This window comes from Trachypithecus francoisi, unplaced genomic scaffold (genome assembly GCF_009764315.1).
Source record: "Trachypithecus francoisi isolate TF-2019V2 unplaced genomic scaffold, Tfra_2.0 Lachesis_group5, whole genome shotgun sequence".
NCBI lineage: Eukaryota > Metazoa > Chordata > Mammalia > Primates > Cercopithecidae > Trachypithecus > Trachypithecus francoisi.
In genome coordinates, this window is record NW_022681470.1 from 138,346,199 (window position 1) to 138,365,622 (window position 19,424).

General features: G+C 49.4%; 1 protein-coding gene and 2 pseudogenes across 6 annotated transcripts in view; 1 reads left to right on the forward strand and 2 right to left on the reverse strand.

The window, feature by feature from the left end:
- The first annotated feature begins 532 nt into the window (after window positions 1-532).
- ECSIT (ECSIT signaling integrator) overlaps window positions 533-19,424 on the forward strand; it is a 29,606-nt gene continuing 10,714 nt past the window's right edge. For 2 of the 5 annotated variants that reach the window (XM_033197616.1, XM_033197619.1), the window contains exons 1-3: window positions 579-663; window positions 868-1,002; window positions 14,661-14,779. In XM_033197616.1, the coding sequence (XP_033053507.1) occupies window positions 14,684-14,779 (96 nt within the window). In that variant the 5' untranslated portion in view covers window positions 579-663; window positions 868-1,002; window positions 14,661-14,683. Of the gene's footprint in view, window positions 664-867; window positions 1,003-14,660; window positions 14,780-19,424 lie in introns of all 5 variants that reach the window. The other 3 variants (XM_033197615.1, XM_033197618.1, XM_033197617.1) reach the window with 2 other exon arrangements.
- On the reverse strand, window positions 8,703-9,163 carry LOC117075345 (annotated as a pseudogene). Its single transcript, XR_004433973.1, has one exon. The product of XR_004433973.1 is annotated as a 40S ribosomal protein S12-like (transcript).
- On the reverse strand, window positions 10,851-11,618 carry LOC117075344 (annotated as a pseudogene).

Genomic DNA, 19,424 nt, shown 5'->3' on the forward strand with positions numbered 1-19,424 from the left:
TTACAGGCGTGAGCCACCGCGCCCGGCCTATTTATTTATTTTTTGAGACAGAGTCTCGCTCTGTTGCTGAGGCTGGAGTGCAGTGGAGTGATCCTGGCTCATTGCAACCTCCGTCTCCCGGGTTCAAGCGATTCTCCTGCCTCAGCTTCCTGAGTAGCTGGGATTACAGGAGCCCACCACCATGCCCTGCTAACTTTGTATTTTCAGTAGAGACGGGCTTTCACCGTGTTCACCAGGCTGGTCTCAAACTCCTGACCTCAGGTGATCCACCCTCCTCGGCCTCCCAAAGTGCTGGGATTACAGGCTTGAGCCACCGCGCCCGGCCCTTTTTTTTTTTTAATTCATTTTCTCATTTCAGCCCCGGGGGCCTGCGGCTGGATTCACAGACTCCCAAGTCCAGCCTCCCAGGCCATTTCGAGGTTCCCAGACCTGGAGTGAGACTTGACTCATTAGAAGCGGGGCCTAGCTCGTTATGAGGCGGGTCCAAGGCCCTTCCGCCTTCCTATTGGCGCACCTCGCGTTGTGGGCGGGACCTATTACACCGGCTTTCTTGATTAGCTGCGTCCCTGGCGCTCCCTGACCCGGACGCTCTCTGGGCCAATATGGCGGCGCCCAGCATCAAGACAGAGCTGGCCTGGAGTCCGCGGCTGGCCGCGTGAGTAGGTAGGTCGCGTGCGGGTAGGCGAGCGCGAACTGCTGGGCTCTAAGCGGACCCTTCAGGACCCGGCAGCGCGAGAGGGCAGCCCTGGAGGGACCCAGCTGCAGGGCCAGGGCACCGTGACCTTTCGTAGTGGGGGCGGGGACGCGCTGGGAAAGGCCGCCCCTCTTGTGCCAGCCGCCTCACGCCCCCAGTCTCCGGTTTTGCAGATGAAACAACTGACCCAGATTAAAGTCCTCGCCAGAGGTCACGCCACAAGTCGGCAACCGGGCAGGAATTGGAATCTACGTCTGCCTGTTTCCCCCAAGAGACCCAGAATCCTGGCAGCCGGTTTCAGAGCTGCTGTACGTACAGTGTACCTCGGGGTTCAGATTTATAGGTGTTTTGTTGAAATTGAGCGCTTGTTTCCGTTCGGTTGATACTTGTTAGGCATCTACTGTATACCAGGCACTGTCCTGGGTGCTGGAGACACAGCAGTGAGAAAGACAGATAAAAATCCCTCATCTCCTGGGGGAACCAGACTTTGAACAAATCACAAATAAACGAAACAGGTGATTTCAGATACTGATAAGTTACTAAAAATGCGTTAATGGTGTCGGGAATTTCGCTTGAGCTTAGGGGTTTGAGACCAGCCTTGGCAACATAGCAGGGCCCTGTTCTCTACAAAAAAATTATGCGGGCATTGTGGTGCACGCCTGTAGTCCTGGCTACTCGGAAAGCTGAGGTGGGAGAATTGCTTGAGCCCAGGAGGTCAAGGCTGTAGTGAGCCATGATTGTGCCACTGCACTCCAGCCTGGGGGACAGAGCAGGACCTTGTCTCAGAAACAAACAAACAAAAATTAATAGGTTGATGAGGGCTTTTAGAAAAATATGGGGAATGGGAGGTGGTCAAAGAAGACCTTTCATTGAAATACCAGAGACAGCTGTGGGCAGATCTGGAGGAAGAAAGCTCTAGACAGAGAGAAAAGCGAATACAAAGGTTCTGAGATGGGTTAAACTTAGTTTATTTCAGAAACAGTGTAGCTGAAGCTACCAGTGGTAGGAGTTGAGTTGAGAGGGGTAGACCCTGTCTGATTTTATTTATTTATATTTTTTAGAGACAGGATTTCACTTGTTCGCCAAGCCTGGAGTGCAGTGGTGCGATCATAGCTCACTGCAGCCTCAAACTCCATGGCTCAAGTGATTCTCCTGCCTCAGCTTTCCCAGTAGCTGGGACTACAGGTGCACACCACCAGGTCCAGCTAATTTTTTAAAACAATTTTTGTAGAGATCGTGTCCTGCTATGTTGTCCAGGCTGGTCTTGAACTCCTGGGCTGCAGTGATCCTCCCTACTTGGCCTTCCAAAGCACTAGGATTATAGGCATGAGCCACTGCTCCCTGCCTATTTATTTTAGAAACAGGATCTCAGTATGTTGCCCAGGCTAGAGTGCAGTTGCTATTCACAAGTGCAATCATGGTTCACTGCAACCTCTAACTACTGACCTTAAAGGATCCTCCAGCCTCAGTCTCCTGAGTACCTGAGATGACAGGCATTCGCCACCATGCCTGGATAATTTTTAATTTTTTTGTGGAGATGAGGTCTCGCTATGTTGCCCAGGCTGGTCTTGAATTCCTGGGCTCAAGTGATCCTCCTACCTTGGTCTTCCAAAGTGTTGGGATTATAGGCATGAGCCAGTGTGCCCAGTCCCTGATTTTAAGTGTGATGTACCGTTAGCGATTTTAGGCAGAAATCACTAATTTTCGTTTGTTTGTTTGTTTATTTATTTAGAGATGGAGTCTCGCTCTGTCACCCAGGCTGGAGTGCAATGGCACAATCTCGGCTCATTGCAACCTCCACCTCCCAGGTTCAAGGGATTCTCCTGCCTCAGCCTCCGGAGCAACTGGGATTACAGGCGCCTACCACCACACTTGGCTAATTTTTGTATTTTTAGTAGAGATGGGGTTTCACCATCTCAGCCAAGCTGGTCTTGAACTCCTGACCTCGTGATCCACCCAACTCGGCCTCCCAAAGTGCTGGGATTACAGGCGTGAGCCACCACGCTTGACCTAAGTTTAGTTTAAAATCTCCCTCTGGCTGGGTACAGTGGCTCATGCCTGTAATCCTAACACTTTGGGAGGCCAAGATGGGTGGATTGCTTGAGCTCAGGAGTTCAAGACCACCCTGGGCAACATGATGAAACACCATCCCTACTAAAATACAAAAAATTAGCTGGGTGTGGTGGTACACACCTGTAGTCTCAGCTACTTGAGAGGCCTAGGCATGAGAATCAACTTGAACTGGGGAGGCGGAGGTTGCACTGAGCTGAGATCATGCCACTGCACTCCAGCCTGGGCAACAGAATGAGACTCTGTCTCCCCCGCAAAAAAAAAAGCTCCCTCTGGCCATAGTGGGGAGAACTGACTGGAGGCGGGTAGGGCAGATGTGGGAGGCTTGATAGGTATCTAAGTCATAGATTGAGATGGTGGCTTCAGACAGAAAGAGGTGCATTTGGGATGGATTTGGAAGTAGTCACCCAGACTAGTTGATGGATTGAATGGAAGAGTGAGGGACATAGTGGACTCAGAAATGACTCCTAGATTTGTAGCCTGAATGACAAGTAGTAGTGGTGCGATTGGCTAGGGTAGAGAGGATCAAGTTTAAGCAAGGATATCAGTTTGGAGCAAATTATGTTTGAAATGGCAAAGTAGCAGTTAGGTATAAAGGCTGGGGCCCAGGGATTGAGGTGAACATTGGGGAGCCATCAGCACACAGATGACACTTCTCAAACTTTAATGCTCATAGGAGATACCAGGGACTCGTTAAAATGCAGATTTGGGCCTGGCGCAGTTGCTCTCAAAACTGTAATCCCAGCACTTTGGGAGGCCAAGGTGGGTGGATCATGAGGTAAAGAGTTCGAGACCAGCCTGGCCAACATGGGGAAATCCCATCTCTACTAGGAATACAAAAATTAGGCGTGGCCGGGCGCGGTGGCTCACACCTGTAATCCCAGCACTTTGGGAGGCCGAGGCGGGCGGATCACAAGGTCAGGAGATCGAGACCACGGTGAAACCCCGTCGCTACTAAAAATACAAAAAATTAGCCAGGCGAGGTGGCGGGCGCCTGTAGTCCCAGCTACTCGGGAGGCTGAGGCAGGAGAATGGCGTGAACCGGGGAGGCAGAGCTTGCAGTGAGCCGAGATCGCGCCACTGCACTCCAGCCTGGGGTACAGAGTGAGACTCCGTCTCAAAAAAAAAAAAAAAGGAATAAAGGAAATGTATATAATGTATACATATTTTTTTTGGAGATGGAGTCTTGCCCTGCTGCCCAGGCTGGAGTGCAATGGCATAATCTTGTCTCGCTGCTACCTCTGCCTCCTGGGTTCAAGCCATTCTCCTGCCCCAGCCTCCTGAGTACTGGGATTACAGGCGCCTGCCACCACACCCAGCTAATTTTTTTTATCTTTAGTAGAAATGGGGTTTCACCATATTGGCCAGCCTGGTCTCAAAATCCTGACCTCAGCTGATCTGCCCGCCTGGGCCTCCCAAAGTGCTGGGATTACCGACATGAGCCACTGCGCCTGGCCCAAATAAATTTAGCAAAAGAAGTAAAAGACTTACATTATTTTAGTGCAAAAGTAATTGCGGTTTTTGCCATTAAAAGTAATGGCAGAATACACTGAAAACTACAAAACTTTGAGAGAAATGAAAGAACTATTCTGGGTATGGCTGGGTATGGTGCCTCACGCCTGTAATCCCATCACTTTAGGAGGCTGAGGTGGGCGGATCACCTGAAGTCAGGAGTTCGAGACCAATCTGGTCAACATGGTGAAACCCCATCTCTACTAAAAATACAAAAAAAAAAAAAAAAAAAAAATTAGCTGGGCATGATAGCAGGTGACTGTAATCCCAGCTACTCTGGAGGCTGAGGCAGGCAGAACCCAGGGAGACAGAGGTTGCAGTGAGCTGAGATCACGCCACTGCACTCCAGCCTGGGCGACAGAGACTGTCTAAAAAAAAAAGAAGAACCAAACAAGTAGACATCCCATGTTCATGGATCAGTAGATAGCAATAATTCCCAAATTGATCTACAGATTCAACACCATCCCTGTTTGGATCCCAGCTGGCTTTTTTGCAGAAATTAACAGCTGATTCTAAAATTCATATGAAATTGTGGGGAAGTGAGAACAGCCAAAACAATTTTGAAAAAAAAAAAAAAAAAAGAACAAAGTTGGAAGACTTTCTGATTTCAAAACTTACCACAAAGCTATAGTTATCAAAAACAATGTGGTAGGCAGGGCATGGTAGGTCATGCCTGTAATCTCAGCATTTTGGGAGGCCGAGGTAGACAGATCCCTTGAGTCCAGGAGTTCAAGACCAGCCTGGCCAACATGGCGAAACCCCTTCTCCACTAAAAATACAAAAATGAGCCGGGTGTGGTGGTGGGCGCCTGTAATCCCAGCTACTTGGGAGGCTGAGTCAGGAAAACCACTTGAACCTGGTTCAGAGGTTGCAGTGAGCCAAGCTTGCACCACTGCACTCCAGTCTGGGCGACACTCCCTCTCAAAAACAAAAACAAAACAATGTGATAGTGGCATAAGTGTCGACATGTAGATCAATACAATAGAATTGTAAACCCAGAAATAAACCTTTACATTTATGGTCAATTGGTTTTTAGCGAGGGTGTCAAGACAATAAAATAGGGAAAGAATAGTCTTTAACAAATTCAACTGTATGTCCACATTATGCGATCCCCTTCCACACACCATACACCATAATTAATTCAAAGTGGATCATAGACCTGAATGTAAAAATGTAAAACTCTTAGAAGAGGCCGGGTGCAGTGGCTCATGCCTGTAATCCCAGCATTTGGGATGCCAAGGCGGGTGGATCACCTGAGGTCAGGAGTTCAAGACTAGCCTGGTTAACATGGTGAAACCCTGTCTCTACTAAAAATACAAAAAAGAAAAAAAAAAATAGCTGGGCATGGTGGTGGGCACCTATAATCCCAGCTACTTGGAGGCTGAGGCGAGAGAATCGCCTGAACCTGGGAGGCAGAGGTTACAATGAGCTAAGATCACGCCATTGCACTCCAGCCTGGGCAACAAGAGCGAAACTCCGTCTCAAAAACAAAACAAAACAAAAACTCTTAGAAGAAAACATTGTAGGCTGGGTGCGGTGGCTCACACCTGTAATCCCAGCACTTTGGGAGGCTGAGGTGGGCGGATCATGAGGTCAGGAGCCTGACCAACATGGTGAAACCCCGTCTCTACTAAAAATACAAAAATTAGCCAGGCATAGTGGTAAGTGCCTGTAATCCCAGCTACTCGGGAGGCTGAGACAGGAGAATTGCTTGAACCCGGGAGGCGGAGGTTGCAGTGAGCCGAGATCGCAGCACTGCACTCTAGCCTGGGTGACAGAATGAGACGCCATCTCAAAAAAAAAAAAAAGAAGAAAACGTTGATGTAAATCTCTTGACCTTGGGCTAGGCAATGGTTGTTTTTAGATATAATACCAAAAAAAAAAAAAAAAGGCACAGCTATTAAAAGGAAAAGGATAAGTTAGACTTCATCAAAATTTAAAATTTTATGCTACAAATGATAAAGTGAATAGACAGCTCTCAGAATGGAGGAAAATATTTGCAAGTCATAAGGGTATAATGTCCATCCAGAATATATAAAGGCCATGGTGGTGGCTCGCACCTGTAATCCAGCACTTTGGGAAGCCAAGATGAGAAGACTGCTTGAGGCCAGGAGTTTGAGACCAGCCTGGGCAACATAGAAAGACCCCATCTGGGCCGGGCGCGGTGGCTCAAGCCTGTAATCCCAGCACTTTGGGAGGCCGAGACGGGCTGATCACGAGGTCAGGAGATCGAGACCATCCTGGCTAACACGGTGAAACCCCGTCTCTACTAAAAAAATACAAAAAAACTAGCCAGGCGAGGTGGCGGGCGCCTGTAGTCCCAGTTACTTGGGAGGCTGAGGGAGGAGAATAGCGTGAACCTGGGAGGCAGAGCTTGCAGTGAGCCGAGATCGTGCCACTGCACTCCAGCCTGGGTGACAGAGCGAGACTCTGTCTCAAAAAAAAAAAAAAAAGAAAGAAAGAAAGACCCCATCTGTACAGAAAATACAAAAATTACTTGGGTGTGGTGGCTCATCCCTGTAATCCCAGCTGCTTAGGAGGCTGATGTGGGAGGATCGCTTGTGTCTGGGAGGTCAAGGCTGTAGTGAGCTGAGATTACACCACTGTACTCCAGCCTGAGCAACAAAACAAGACCATGTCTCAAAAAAAAAAAAAAAAAAAAAATATATATATATATATATATACACACACACACACATATATATATATAAAGAACTCTTACAACTTGGCTGTACACAGTGGCTCATGCCTATAATCCCAGCACTTTGGGAGGCCAGGGCAGGCGGGTCACGAGGTCAGGAGTTCAAGACCAGCCTGATCAACTTGGTAAAACCCTGTCTCTACTAAAAATACAAAAATTAGCCAGGCATGGTGGTGCATGCCTGTAATGCCAGCTACTCAGGAGGCTGAGCCAGGATAATCACTTTAACCCAGGAGGCGGAGGTTGCAGTGAGCTGAGATTGTGCCACTGCACTCCAGCCTGGGCGACAGAGTGAGACTCTGTCTCAAAAAAAAAAAAAAAAAAAAAGACTACAGATTGGGTGCAGTGTATACACTGCTCAACTGCTCAGGTGATGTGTACACCACAATCTCAGAAATCACCAGTAAAAAACTTGTAACCACTACCCATTCCCCAAAAACCTATTGGAAAAAAAAATAGACAAAACAGCTGGGCACGATGGCTCACGCCTGCAGTCCCAGCACTTTGGGAGGCTGAGTTGAGGGGATCACTTGATGTCAGGAGTTTGAGACCAGCCTGGCCAATATGGAGAAACCCCATTTCTACTAAAGATACAGAAAGTTAGCTGGGTGTGGTGGCGGGCGCCTGTAATCCCAGCTACTCGGCAGACTGGGGCAGGAGAATGGCTTGAACCCGGGAGGCAGAGGTAGCAGCGAGCCGAGATTGTGCCATTGCACTCCAGCCTGGGCAACAGGGCAAGACTCCATTTCAAAAAAAGAAAAAAAATTAGCCAGGCGTGGTGACGCATGCCTGTAGTCCCAGCTACTCAGAGGCTGAGGCAGAAAAATCTCTTGAACCTGGGAGGTGGAGGTTTCAGTGAGCTGAGATCACACCACTGCACTCCAGCCTGGGCAACAGAGCAAGACTCCATCTCAAAAAAAAAAAAAAAAAGAAAAATAGACAAAACAGGTTTTGGTGAGGATATGGAGAAATTGGAGCTCATCCACATTTGACTCTTGAACAACTTGATGGTTAGGGGTGCTGACCTTCCACACAATTTGTTTTGTTTTGTTTTTTAAAAAATGAGATTTTGCTCTGTCACTCAGGCCAGAATGCAGTGGTGTGATTATAGCTCACTGCAACCTTGAACTGCTGGGCTCAAGCGATCCTCCTGCCTCAGTCTCCCAAGTAGCTGGAACCATATGCGTGCACCACCATGCCTGGTTAATTTTTTTTCTTTTTGGAGAGATAGGGTCTCACTATGTTACCCAGGCTGGTCCTGAACTCCTAGGCTCAGGTGATCCTCCCATCTTGGCTTCCCAAAGTGGTGGGATTACAGGCGTGAGCCACCGTGCCAGGCTACATATAACTTTTGACTCCCCAAAAATCCAGCCAGGTGCAGTGGCTCACCTCTGTAATTCCAGCACTTTGGGAGGCCAAGGTGGGAGGATTGCTTGAGCCCAGGAGTTTGAGATCAGCCTGGAAAATAAAGGGCAACCCCGCCTCTATAAAAATTTTAAAAATTAGTTGGGTGTGGTGGCACACACCTGTAGTCCCAGTTACTCAGGAGGCAGTGGTGGGAGGATTGCTTGAGTTGGGAGGTCAAGTCTGCAGTGAGCCTTGATCATACCACTGTACTCCAGCCTGGGCAACAGAGTGAGATCCTGTCTCAAAACAAAATATCTTAACTACTAATAGCCCACTGTTGTCCAGAGGCCTCAGGGATTACATAAACAGTCGATTAACATTTTAAAAATGTGAGCCAAAGATTTATTTCTTCATTTCTTGCATTTGAAGTACTCTTCGATGACATCCTTGGCCTGAGACTCTTTGCCATAGTCCTTAACTACTATATAACTGCAACCAACCACTTTACGGGGTTTCCCCTCTCTTAATTTTACAGAGGCCTACCCATTCCTCTAGTTTCTTGCTGTCATCAACCTTAATTAGATTCAGCACAAAGGGCCTCCACCAACTTGACATAAATAGATACAACTATGTATCCAACATGCATAGTTGGATGCAGGCACGCTAAGATGGGCTTGGCACTTGCCTAAGGCTTTGGCAGCTTCGCGAATTCCACATGCTAGGCCATCGTGGATGAAGGCGGTCTTCAGCACCTCTTGTAAAGCAGTATTAACGTCCATTACACCTCCAGCAGCAATGCCTTCCTCGCCATGGCGGTGGGTTACAGGTGAAGCTGAATCTTGAACTCACCCAAGCCTCCGCCTCCGTGCGACTTGGTGGCGGCAGGGAAAGAGCGATTAACATATTTTTAAATATATATATGTGTGTGTGTGTGTGTGTGTGTGTGTGTATATATATTTTTTTTTTTTTTTTTGAGACAGAGTCTTGCCCTGTTGCCCAGGCTGGAGTGCAGTGGCATGATCTCGGCTCACTGCAAGCTCTGCCTCCCGGGTTCAGGCCATTCTCCTGCCTCAGCCTCCCGAGTAGCTGGTACTACAGGCGCCCGCCACCACGCCAGGCTAATTTTTTGTATTTTTAGTAGAGACGGGGTTTCACCGTGTTAGCCAGGATGGTCTCGATCTCCTGACCTCGTGATCCACCTGCCTTGGCCTCCCAAAGTGCTGGGATTATAGGCGTGAGCCACTGCGCCCGGCCCTATGTTATATATATTATACTACAATCTTTTTTGTTTTGTTTTTTTTTTGTTTTTTTTTGAGGCGGAGTCTCGCTCTGTCGCTCGGACTGGAGTGCAGTGGCCGGATCTCAGCTCACTGCAAGCTCCGCCTCCCAGGTTTACGCCATTCTCCTGCCTCAGGCTCCCGAGTAGCTGGGACTACAGGCGCCTGCCACCTCGCCCGGCTAGTTTTTTGTATTTTTAGTAGAGATGGGGTTTCACCGTGTTAGCCAGGATGGTCTCGATCTCCTGACCTCGTGATCCGCCGTCTCGGCCTCCCAAAGTGCTGGGATTACAGGCTTGAGCCACCGCGCCCGCCCTTTTTTTTTTTTTTTTTGAGGCGGAGTCTTGCTCTGTCGCCCGGGCTGGAGTGCAGTGGCCTGATCTCAGCTCACTGCAAGCTCCGCCTCCCAGGTTTACGCCATTCCCCTGCCTCAGCCTCCGGAGTAGCTGGGACTACAGGCGCCTGCCACCTCGCCCGGCTAGTTTTTTGTATTTTTAGTAGAGACAGGGTTTCACTGTGTTAGCCAGGATGGTCTTGATCTCCTGACCTCGTGATCCGCCCGTCTCGGCCTCCCAAAGTGCTGGGATTACAGGCTTGAGCCACCGCCCCGGCCTACTATAGTCTTACAATAAGCTGGAGAAAAGAAAATGTTGCCGGGCGCGGTGGCTCAAGCCTTATCCCAGCACTTGGGAGGCGAGGGGGCGGATCACGAGGTCAGGAGATCGAGACCATCCTGGCTGACACGGTGAAACCCGTCTTATAAAAATACAAAAACTAGCCGGGCGACGAGGCGGGCGCCTGTAGTCCCAGCTACTGGGAGGCTGAGGCAGGAGAATGGCGTAAACCCGGGAGGTGGAGCTTGCAGTGAGCTGAGATCCGGCCACTGCACTCCAGCCTGGGCGACAGAGCGAGACTCCGCCTCAAAAAAAAAAAAAAAAAAAAAAAAAAAAAAAAAAAAGAAAAAGAAAAAGAAAATGTTATTAAGAAAATCAGGAAGAGAAAACACATTTAATTTACTATTCATTAGGTGGAAGTGGATCATGATAAAGGTTTTCATTTTTATCGTCTTCACATTGAGTAAGCTGAGGAGGAGGGGGAAGAAGAGGAGGGGTTGGTCTTGCTGTCTTATGGGTGGCCGTCGCAGAAGAGGTGGAGGAGGTTGATGGAGAGGCAGGCACATTCAGCTGTAACTTTCTTTTTTTACTAGCCCCCGGTGTTTAAAGTTGTAACTTTAGTTAAATTTAATTAGTTTTTTTGAAACAGAGTCTCACACGGTCACCCAGGCTGGAGTGCAGTGGTGCAATCTCAGCTCACTGTAACATCGCCTCCCAGGCGCAAGCAATTCTCCCGGCTCAGCCTCCTGAGTAGTTGCGATTACAGGCGCGCACCACCATGTCTGAATAATTTTTTTTTTTTTTTTTTTACTGGGGCGTTCCTGAGTTTATCTGGGGCACACATGGGCGAGGGCCCTACACCTAGAAAAAGGTGTTGGGCCTCTTGGTGGTGACGCGTGGCTTGTGCTGAAGGCGCAGGACCCTGTGGGACAGCGGGAACCTGATCTTGGAGTCTTGTGCCGGTGACACTTGCTGGCTGCGATCTCCTCCACCTTCATGATCTGGATGGAGTGGGCCCAGGTGCGGTGCCAGGCGCCCACGTCTCGGTAGCAGTGGGTGACAGCGCCCCTGGTGGTCAGCTTCCCTTTTTCCCGGTACATGTTGTGGGTGCCGCTTCGGGAGTCATAGCGCAGCCAGATGCCGAAGTTGTTCACCCGCAGGGGGCGCTTCTCAAACGCCTGCCCACAGTAGAGTATCTCCCCTGAAGACTTCTTCATCTCTTTAACTGAGATATGAAGTATCAGAGCGGGACTTGGCGACGACATGATTAGGCACAAAGATTTGCATGTGGTAGAGGGGCGGTGTATGGCATTTGGGGGTGGGCAGGCAGCGACCCACCACCTTGTACTCTTGTAGTGTGCCCGAGGTCTTCACGGCATCCTCTCCACACTTGCCGCCACCCGCAAAAGGAGCCTGGCTAATTTTTGTATTTTTAGTAGAGATGGGGTTTTGCCACGTTGGCCACGCTGGTCTTGAACTCCTTACCTCAAGTGATTCTCCTGCCTAGCCTCCCAAAGTGCTGGGATTACAGGCGTGAGCCACCACACCTGGTCTTATTTTTATTTTTCAGACGGAGTCTTGCTCTGTTGCCCAGGCTGGAGTGCAGTGGCACAATCTCGGCCCCCTGCAGCCTCTGCCTCCTGGGTTCAAGCGATTCTCCTGCCTCAGCCTCCTGAGTAGCTGGGGACTGCAGGAGCGTGCCCCCATGCCAGGCTAATTTTTGTATTTTTTTTTTTTTTTTTTAGTAGAGATGGGGGTCTCTCCCATGTTGGCCAGGCTGCTCTTGAACTCCTGGCCTCAGGTGATCTGCCTGCCTCGACCTCCCAAAGTGCTGGGATTACAGGCGTGAGCCACCACATGCAGCCATAACTTTTACTGAGGAAAAAAAAAATCCACATATAACTGGACTCACGGTGTTCAAACCTCTGTTGAAGAAGGGTCAACTGTACATTGTCGATGGGAATATGAAATGGTGCAGTCATCCCCAAAAACAGTCTGGCAGTTCCTCAAACTGTTAAACATGTAGTCACCATATGTCTCAGCAGTTCCACTCCTAAGTATATACCCAAGAGAAGTATAAACATATGTTCACATAAAACTTCTACACGAATGTTCATGGCAGTAGTAGTTATAACAGTCAAAAACATTTGGCAAACAACTCCAAATGTCCATCAATTGATGAATGCATAAATAAAATATGGTTATAGCCTTACAAAACCTGGTTATATGCCATTCCAAAAAGAATGGAATTGGCCGGGCACGACTGTAATCCTAGCATTTTGGGAGGCCAAGGTGGGTGGATTACCTGAGGTTGGGAGTTCAGGACCAGCCTGGCCAACATGGAGAAACCCCACCTCTACTAAAAATACAAAAACTAGCTGGGGGTGGTGGTGGATGCCTGTAATCCCAGCTACTCAGGAGGCTGAGGCAGGAGAATCGCTTGAACCCGGGAGGCAGAGGTTGTGGTGAGCCGAGATCGTGCCATTGCACTTCAGCCTGGGCAACAAGAGCGAAACTCCATCTCAAAAAAAAAAACAAAAAACAAAAAAAAAGGCCGAGTGTGGTGGCTCACGACTGTAATCTCAGCACTTTGGGAGGCCGAGGCAGGTGGATCACAACGTCAGGAGTTTGAGACCAGCTTGGCAACATGGCGAAACCCCATCTCTACAAAAAAATCTATAAATTAGCTGGTGCAGTGGCATACACCTGTAGTCCCAGCTACTCAGGAGGCTGAGGCAGGAGAATCGCTTGAACCCGGGAGGCAGAGGTTGTGGTGAGCCGAGATCGTGCCATTGCACTTCAGCCTGGGCAACAAGAGCGAAACTCCATCTCAAAAAAAAAAACAAAAAACAAAAAAAAAGGCCGAGTGTGGTGGCTCACGACTGTAATCGCAGCACTTTGGGAGGCCGAGGCAGGTGGATCACAACGTCAGGAGTTTGAGACCAGCTTGGCAACATGGCGAAACCCCATCTCTACAAAAAAATCTATAAATTAGCTGGGTGCAGTGGCATACACCTGTAGTCCCAGCTACTCAGGAAGCTGAGGCAGGAGAATCATGAGCCTGCGAAGCAGGTTGCAGTGAGCCAAGATTGTGCCACTGCACTCCAGCCTGGGAAACAAAGCAAGATCCTGTCTAAAAAAAATAAATTTTAAAAAAAATCGATGCAGGAACCTTGAAAACACGTCAGTGGGCCAGGCGCGGTGGCTCACGCCTGTAATCTCAGCACTTGGGGAGGCTGAGGCTGGCGGATCACTTGAGGTCAGGAGTTCAAGACCAGCCCGGCCAACATGATAAACCCCGTCTCTACTAAAAATACAAAAATTAGCTGGGCGCGGTGGCATGTGCCTGTAATCCCAGCTACTCGGGATGCTGAAGCATAGGAATCGCTTGAACCTGGGAGGCGGAGGTTGCAGTGAGCAGAGATACTGCACTCCAGCCTGGGTGACACAGCGAGACTCCATCTCAAAAAAAACCAAAACCAAAACAAAACAAAGCGTGTCAAGTGAAGGCAACCAGTCATAAAGGAGCACTTGTGATTCCATTTGTATGAAAGCCCAGCATAGGGACATCTGTAGAGCCAGTGGGTGAGTGGTTTCCTGGTGTTGGGAGTGAAGGGAAATTAAATGCTAATGGGTACAGCGTTTCTTTCTTTCTTTCTTTCTTTTGGAGATGGCGTTTCGCTGTTTTTCCCCAGGCTGGAGTGCAATGGCATCATCTCGGCTCACTGCAACCTCTGCCTCCCGGGTTCAAGCGATTCTCCTACCTCAGCCTCCCAAGTAGCTGGAATTACAGGCATGCACCACCATGCTCGGCTGATTTTTTGTATTTTTAGTAGCGGTGGGGTTCCTCCATGTTGGTCAGGCTGGTCTCAAACTCCCGACTTCAGGTGATCTGCCTGCCTCAGCCTCCCCAAGTGTTGGAATTATAGGCCTGAGCCACTGCACCTGGCCAGATACAGGGATTCTTGTTGGAGTGACACACATTTTATAAAATTAGATTGTAGTGACTAGGAGTGGTGGCTCACACCCGTGATCCCAGCACTTTGGGAGACAGTGGTGGGAGGATCACTTGAAGCCAGGAGTTCAAGACCAGCCTGGGTAACACAGCAAGACCCTGGGTCTCTGCAAACTATTTTCAAATTAGCTGGGCATGGTGGCACGCGTCTGTAGCCCCAGCTTCTCAACGCTCTGGGGCTGGAGGATCACTTGAGCCCAGGAGTTGGAGGCTGTACTGAGCTTTGATCACACCCCTGGGGCAGCGGAGTTGGTGGTGCTGTTCCATGAACAAAATCTTTGAGTCATCTGAGCCCATTTCTTGGGTAAGGTAAACATCGGGGCTGGTGAGTTAACCACATAATCTGGAGTGTGCCCTCAACCCTGCGGGGCCCTTGCATCTGTTAGTGGGTAAGTTGCCAGACTAATGCTGAATCTTCTCTTTGGGCCAGGTGATTGTCTGACAAGGAGAGGCATGAGCTGGGTCCAGGCCACCCTACTGGCCCGAGGCCTCTGTAGGGCCTGGGGAGGCATCTGCGGGGCCACCCTTACAGGAACTTCCATCTCTCAGGTAAGCACCAGCCAGGCAGTCTTTTGGGTAGAGGGATGTAAGCTTGGGATTTGCTCCCAACCCCTTCAGAATCCACTCTGTGAAGTCAGCTTGGTGAGTCTGGGCTGGCCTATCAGTGCTGAGGTCCCATTAAAAGTCCCTAATTTACGTATGTATGTGTGTTCGTGTGTTTGTTCTTTGAGACAGTGTCTCGCTCTGTAGCCGAGGCTGGAGTGCAGTAGTGTGATTACAGCTCACTGTAATCTTGACCTGCCAGGTTCAAGCAATACCCCCGCCTCATCCTCCCAAGTAGTGGGGACTATAGGCACATACTGCCACGCCCAGCTAATTTTTGTATATTTTTGTACAGATGGGGTTTCACCATGTTGGGCAGGCTGCTCTTGAACTCTGGGCTCAAGCGATCCACCTGCATCAGCCTCCCAAAGTGCTGGGATTACAGGCGTGAGCCACCATGCCTGGCCAAAAGTCCCTAATTTATTTATTTTTTTGAAACAAGGTCTTGCTCTGTCACCCAGGCTGGAGTACATTCCAGCCCTGGAATCAGGGCTCACTGCAGCCTCAAACTCCTGGGCTCAAATGAGCCTCCCACCTCAGCCCCCTGAGTAGCTGGGACCACAGATTTGAGCCACCACGCCCAGCTATTTTTTTTTTTTTTTTTTTTGAGATGGAGTTTTGCTCTTGTCGCCAAGGCTGGAGTATAGTGGCGCGGTCTTGGCACACTGCAACCTCTGCCTCCTGGGTTCAAGTGATTCTCCTGCCTCAGCCTCCTGAGTAGCTGCGATTACAGGCATGTGTCACCACGCCCAGCTAATTTTTGTAATTTTAGTGGAGACAGGGTTTCACCGTGTTGGCCAGGCTGGTCTCAAACTGCTGATCTCAGGTGATTCGCCCGCCTCAGCTTCCCAAAGTGCTGGGATTACAGACATGAGCCACCATACCCGGCTGCTAATTTTTTTAAACATGTGGTCTTGCTGTGTTGTCCAGACTGGTCTTGAACCTCTGGGCCCTCAGTCCTTCCACTCTGGCTTCCCAAAGTGCTAGGATTACAGGTGTGAGCCACTGTGCCTAGACCCTAATTTAAGAGATGCTAGTGTCCACGTGGGTGAGGGGATTGACTTTGAAAATAAGGATGTATGAGCTCGGTGGATTTGTGTGGTGACTGTGGGCAGGTCCTCCTGCATCTGCTTGTGGAGATGGGGCAGAAAACTGAATTTCCTTCCCGTATCCATAGTGACCAGATGGCGAAAGCAGACTGACAGCCATAGATAGCAATAACGACGATGGTGGGAATATTACTAGTTCCCGTACTGAGCGCTTACTCTGTGCCCGGCCCCGTGCTATGCATTTCATTTACATTACCTCCCTTGCAGTGTTCCCCCTCGCTAGGCATTTTAGAGCTTCCTTTCTGATCTTTACCCCAGAGTGGTATAATACTACACCACCTATAGTATTAATTGACTGAAATTTCAGGGTTTTTTTTTGAGATGGAGTCTCCCTCTGTCACCCAGGCTGGAGTGCAGTGGTGCGATCTCAGCTCATTGCAACCTCTGCCTCCCGGGTTCAAGTGATTTTCCTGCCTCAGCCTTAGCTGGGATTACAGGTGCGCAGCACCACGCCCGGCTCATTTTTGTATTTTTGATAGAGATAGGGTTTCACCACGTTGGCCAGGCTGGTCTCGAACTCCTGACCTCAAGTGATCCACCCACCTCTCAAAGTGCTGGGATTATAGGCACAAGCCACTGCACCCAGCCTGAAATTTTACTTTAAATGAATGCCTTTTTTTTTTGTTTTGTTTTTTGAGACGGAGTCTTGCTCTGCCGCCCAGGCTGGAGTGCAGTGGCCGGATCTCTGCTCACTGCAAGCTCCGCCTCCCGGGTTCATGCCATTCTCCTGCCTCAGCCTCCCGAGTAGCTGGGACTACAGGCGCCCGCCACCTCGCCCGGCTAGTTTTTTTGTATTTTTTAGTAGAGACGGGGTTTCACTGTGTTAGCCAGGATGGTCTCGATCTCCTGACCTCGTGATCTGCCCTTCTCGGCCTCCCAAAGTGCTGGGATTACAGGCTTGAGCCACCGCGCCCGGCCCGTTTTTTGTTTTTTTTAACATTGCCTTATCAAAGAAGGATATGGGATGGCTGTTGGGAACCGCAGAGTAGGGGGACTAAGGACACTGACTCCATTCTCAGCTTGCGTGCTTTGCAGCTGTGTAACATTGTGCATCCCACTTCGTCTTCCTGAGCCTTGGTTTTTCTCATCTGTAAAATGAGCGCAGTAAGAGTACCCCCCACCTAGGGCCTTACATTTATAAAGTGCTCAACTGTGTCTACAGTGGAAGAATACTCAGTAAATATTGTCTCTTTTGAGACAGGATCTCACTCTGTCGCCCAGGCTGGAGTGCAGTGGCGTGATCTTGGCTCACTGCAACGTCAACCTCCCTGTCTCAGTTGATCTGCCTACTTCAGCCTCCACAGTAGCTGGGACTACATACATATACCACCATGCCTGGCTAATTTTTGTAGTTTTTTGTAGAGATGAGGTTTCAGCAGATTGCCCAGGCTGGTCTCGAACTCCTGACCTCAGGTGATCTGCCCACCTCAGCCTCCCAAAGTGCTAGGATTATAAGTGTGAGCCACCAAGCCTGGACTAATATTGGCTCTTAACTTGTTAGCTATATATATATGTGTGTGTGTGTGTGTGTGTCTGTGTAAACACACACACATTCACTTATTTTTTAGAGATAAGGTTTCACTCTCTCATTCAGGCTGGAGTGCGGTGACACAATCGTAGTTCACTGCAGCCTGGAACTCCTGGGCTCAAGCAATCCTCCCGCTTCAGCCTCCTGAGTAGCGGGGACTACAGGTATACACCACCATGCCCAGCTTATTTTTTTATTTTTTCCATAGAGAGATGGAGTCTCACTATGTTGCCCAGGCTGCAATGCAGTGGTGCAATCAAAGCACAGTACAGCCTTGCTAACTAGCTGTATATTTTTTAGATGCCTTATATGTAACCCTTCTAATTTAAAAATTCAATTTAAAATAAGAAATTTGTTACTGTGTCATCTAGAACCAGAGTTTGGCTACTCTGGAGGCTGAGGTGGGAGGATCACTTGAGCCCAGGAGTTCTGGGCTGTTGTGCACTATGCTGATGGAGTGTCCTGCACTAAGTTTTTCATGAATATTGTGACCTCCTGGAACTTGGAGGACCACCACGTTGCCTAAGGAAGTGTGAACTGACCCAGGTTGGAAACAGCAGGTCAAAACTCCTGTGCTGACCAGTTGACTCATGCCTGTGAATAGCCACTGCACTCCTCGCCTGGGCAACATAGCTAGACTCCATCTCTTAAAGGAAAAAGGGTCCTAGCGCTTTGGGAGGCCGCAGTGCGTGGATCACCTTAGGTCAGGAATTCGAGACCATCCTGGCCAACATGGTGAAACCCCGTCTCTACTAAAAATACAAAAATTAGGCCAGGCGCGGTGGCTCACATCTGTAATCCCAGCACTTTGGGAGGCCGAGGTGAGCGGATCATGAGGTCAGAAGTTCAAGACCAGCCTGGCCAACATGTGAAACCACGTCTCTACTAAAAATACAAAAAATTAGCTGGGCGTGGTGGCATGTGCCTGTAATCCCAGCTACTTCGGAGGCTGAGACAGAAGAATCGCTTGAACCAGTGAGTCAGAGGTTGTAGTGAGCCGAGATCGTGCCACTGCACTCTAGCCTGACAACAGAGTGAGACTCTGTCTCAGGAAAAACAAACAAACAAACACAACACAAAAATCAGCTGGGCATGGTGGCAGACACCTGTAATCCTAGCTACTTGGGAGGCTGAGGCAGGAGATTCGCTTGAACCCAGAAGGCAGAGGTTGCAGCGAGCTGAGATGGCGCCACTGCACTCCAGCCTGGGTGATAAGAGTGAAACTCTATCTCAAGAAAAAAAAAGAAAAAGAAGGGGGCTGGGCGCGGTGGCTCATGCCTATAATCGCAAGACTTGGGAAGGCTAGGTCAGGTGCAGTGGCTCACGCCTGTAATCCCAGCACTTTGGGAGGCCAAGGTGGGCGAATCACGAGGTCAGGAGATCGAGACCATCCTAACATGGTGAAACCCCATCTCTACTAAAAATACAAAAAAATTCGCCAGGCGTGGTGGCGGACGCCTGTAGTTCCAGCCACTCGGGAGGCTGAGGCAGGAGAATGGTGTGAACCCGGGAGGCGGAGCTTGCAGTGAGTCGAGATCGCGCCACTGCACTCCAGCCTGGGCAACAGAACAAGACTCTGTCTCAAAAAAAAAAAAAAAAAAAAAAAAAGACTTGGCCAAGGCAAGTGGATCACTTGAGGCCTGGAGTTGAGTGAGTGGATCACTTGAGCCTGGCCAACATGATGAAACCATCTTTACTAAATATACAAAAATTAGCAGGGTGTGGTGGAACACGTCTGTAGTCCAGCTTACTTGTGAGGCAAAGGCATGAGAATCGCTTGAACATGGGAGGCGGAGGTTGCCGTGAGCTGAGGTCATACCACTGCACTTCAGCATGGGTGACGGAATGAGACTCTGTCTAAAAAAAAAAAGAACGGCCGGGTGCGGTGGCTCAAGCCTGTAATCCCAGCACTTTGGGAGGCTGAGACGGGCGGATCACAAGGTCAGGAGATCGA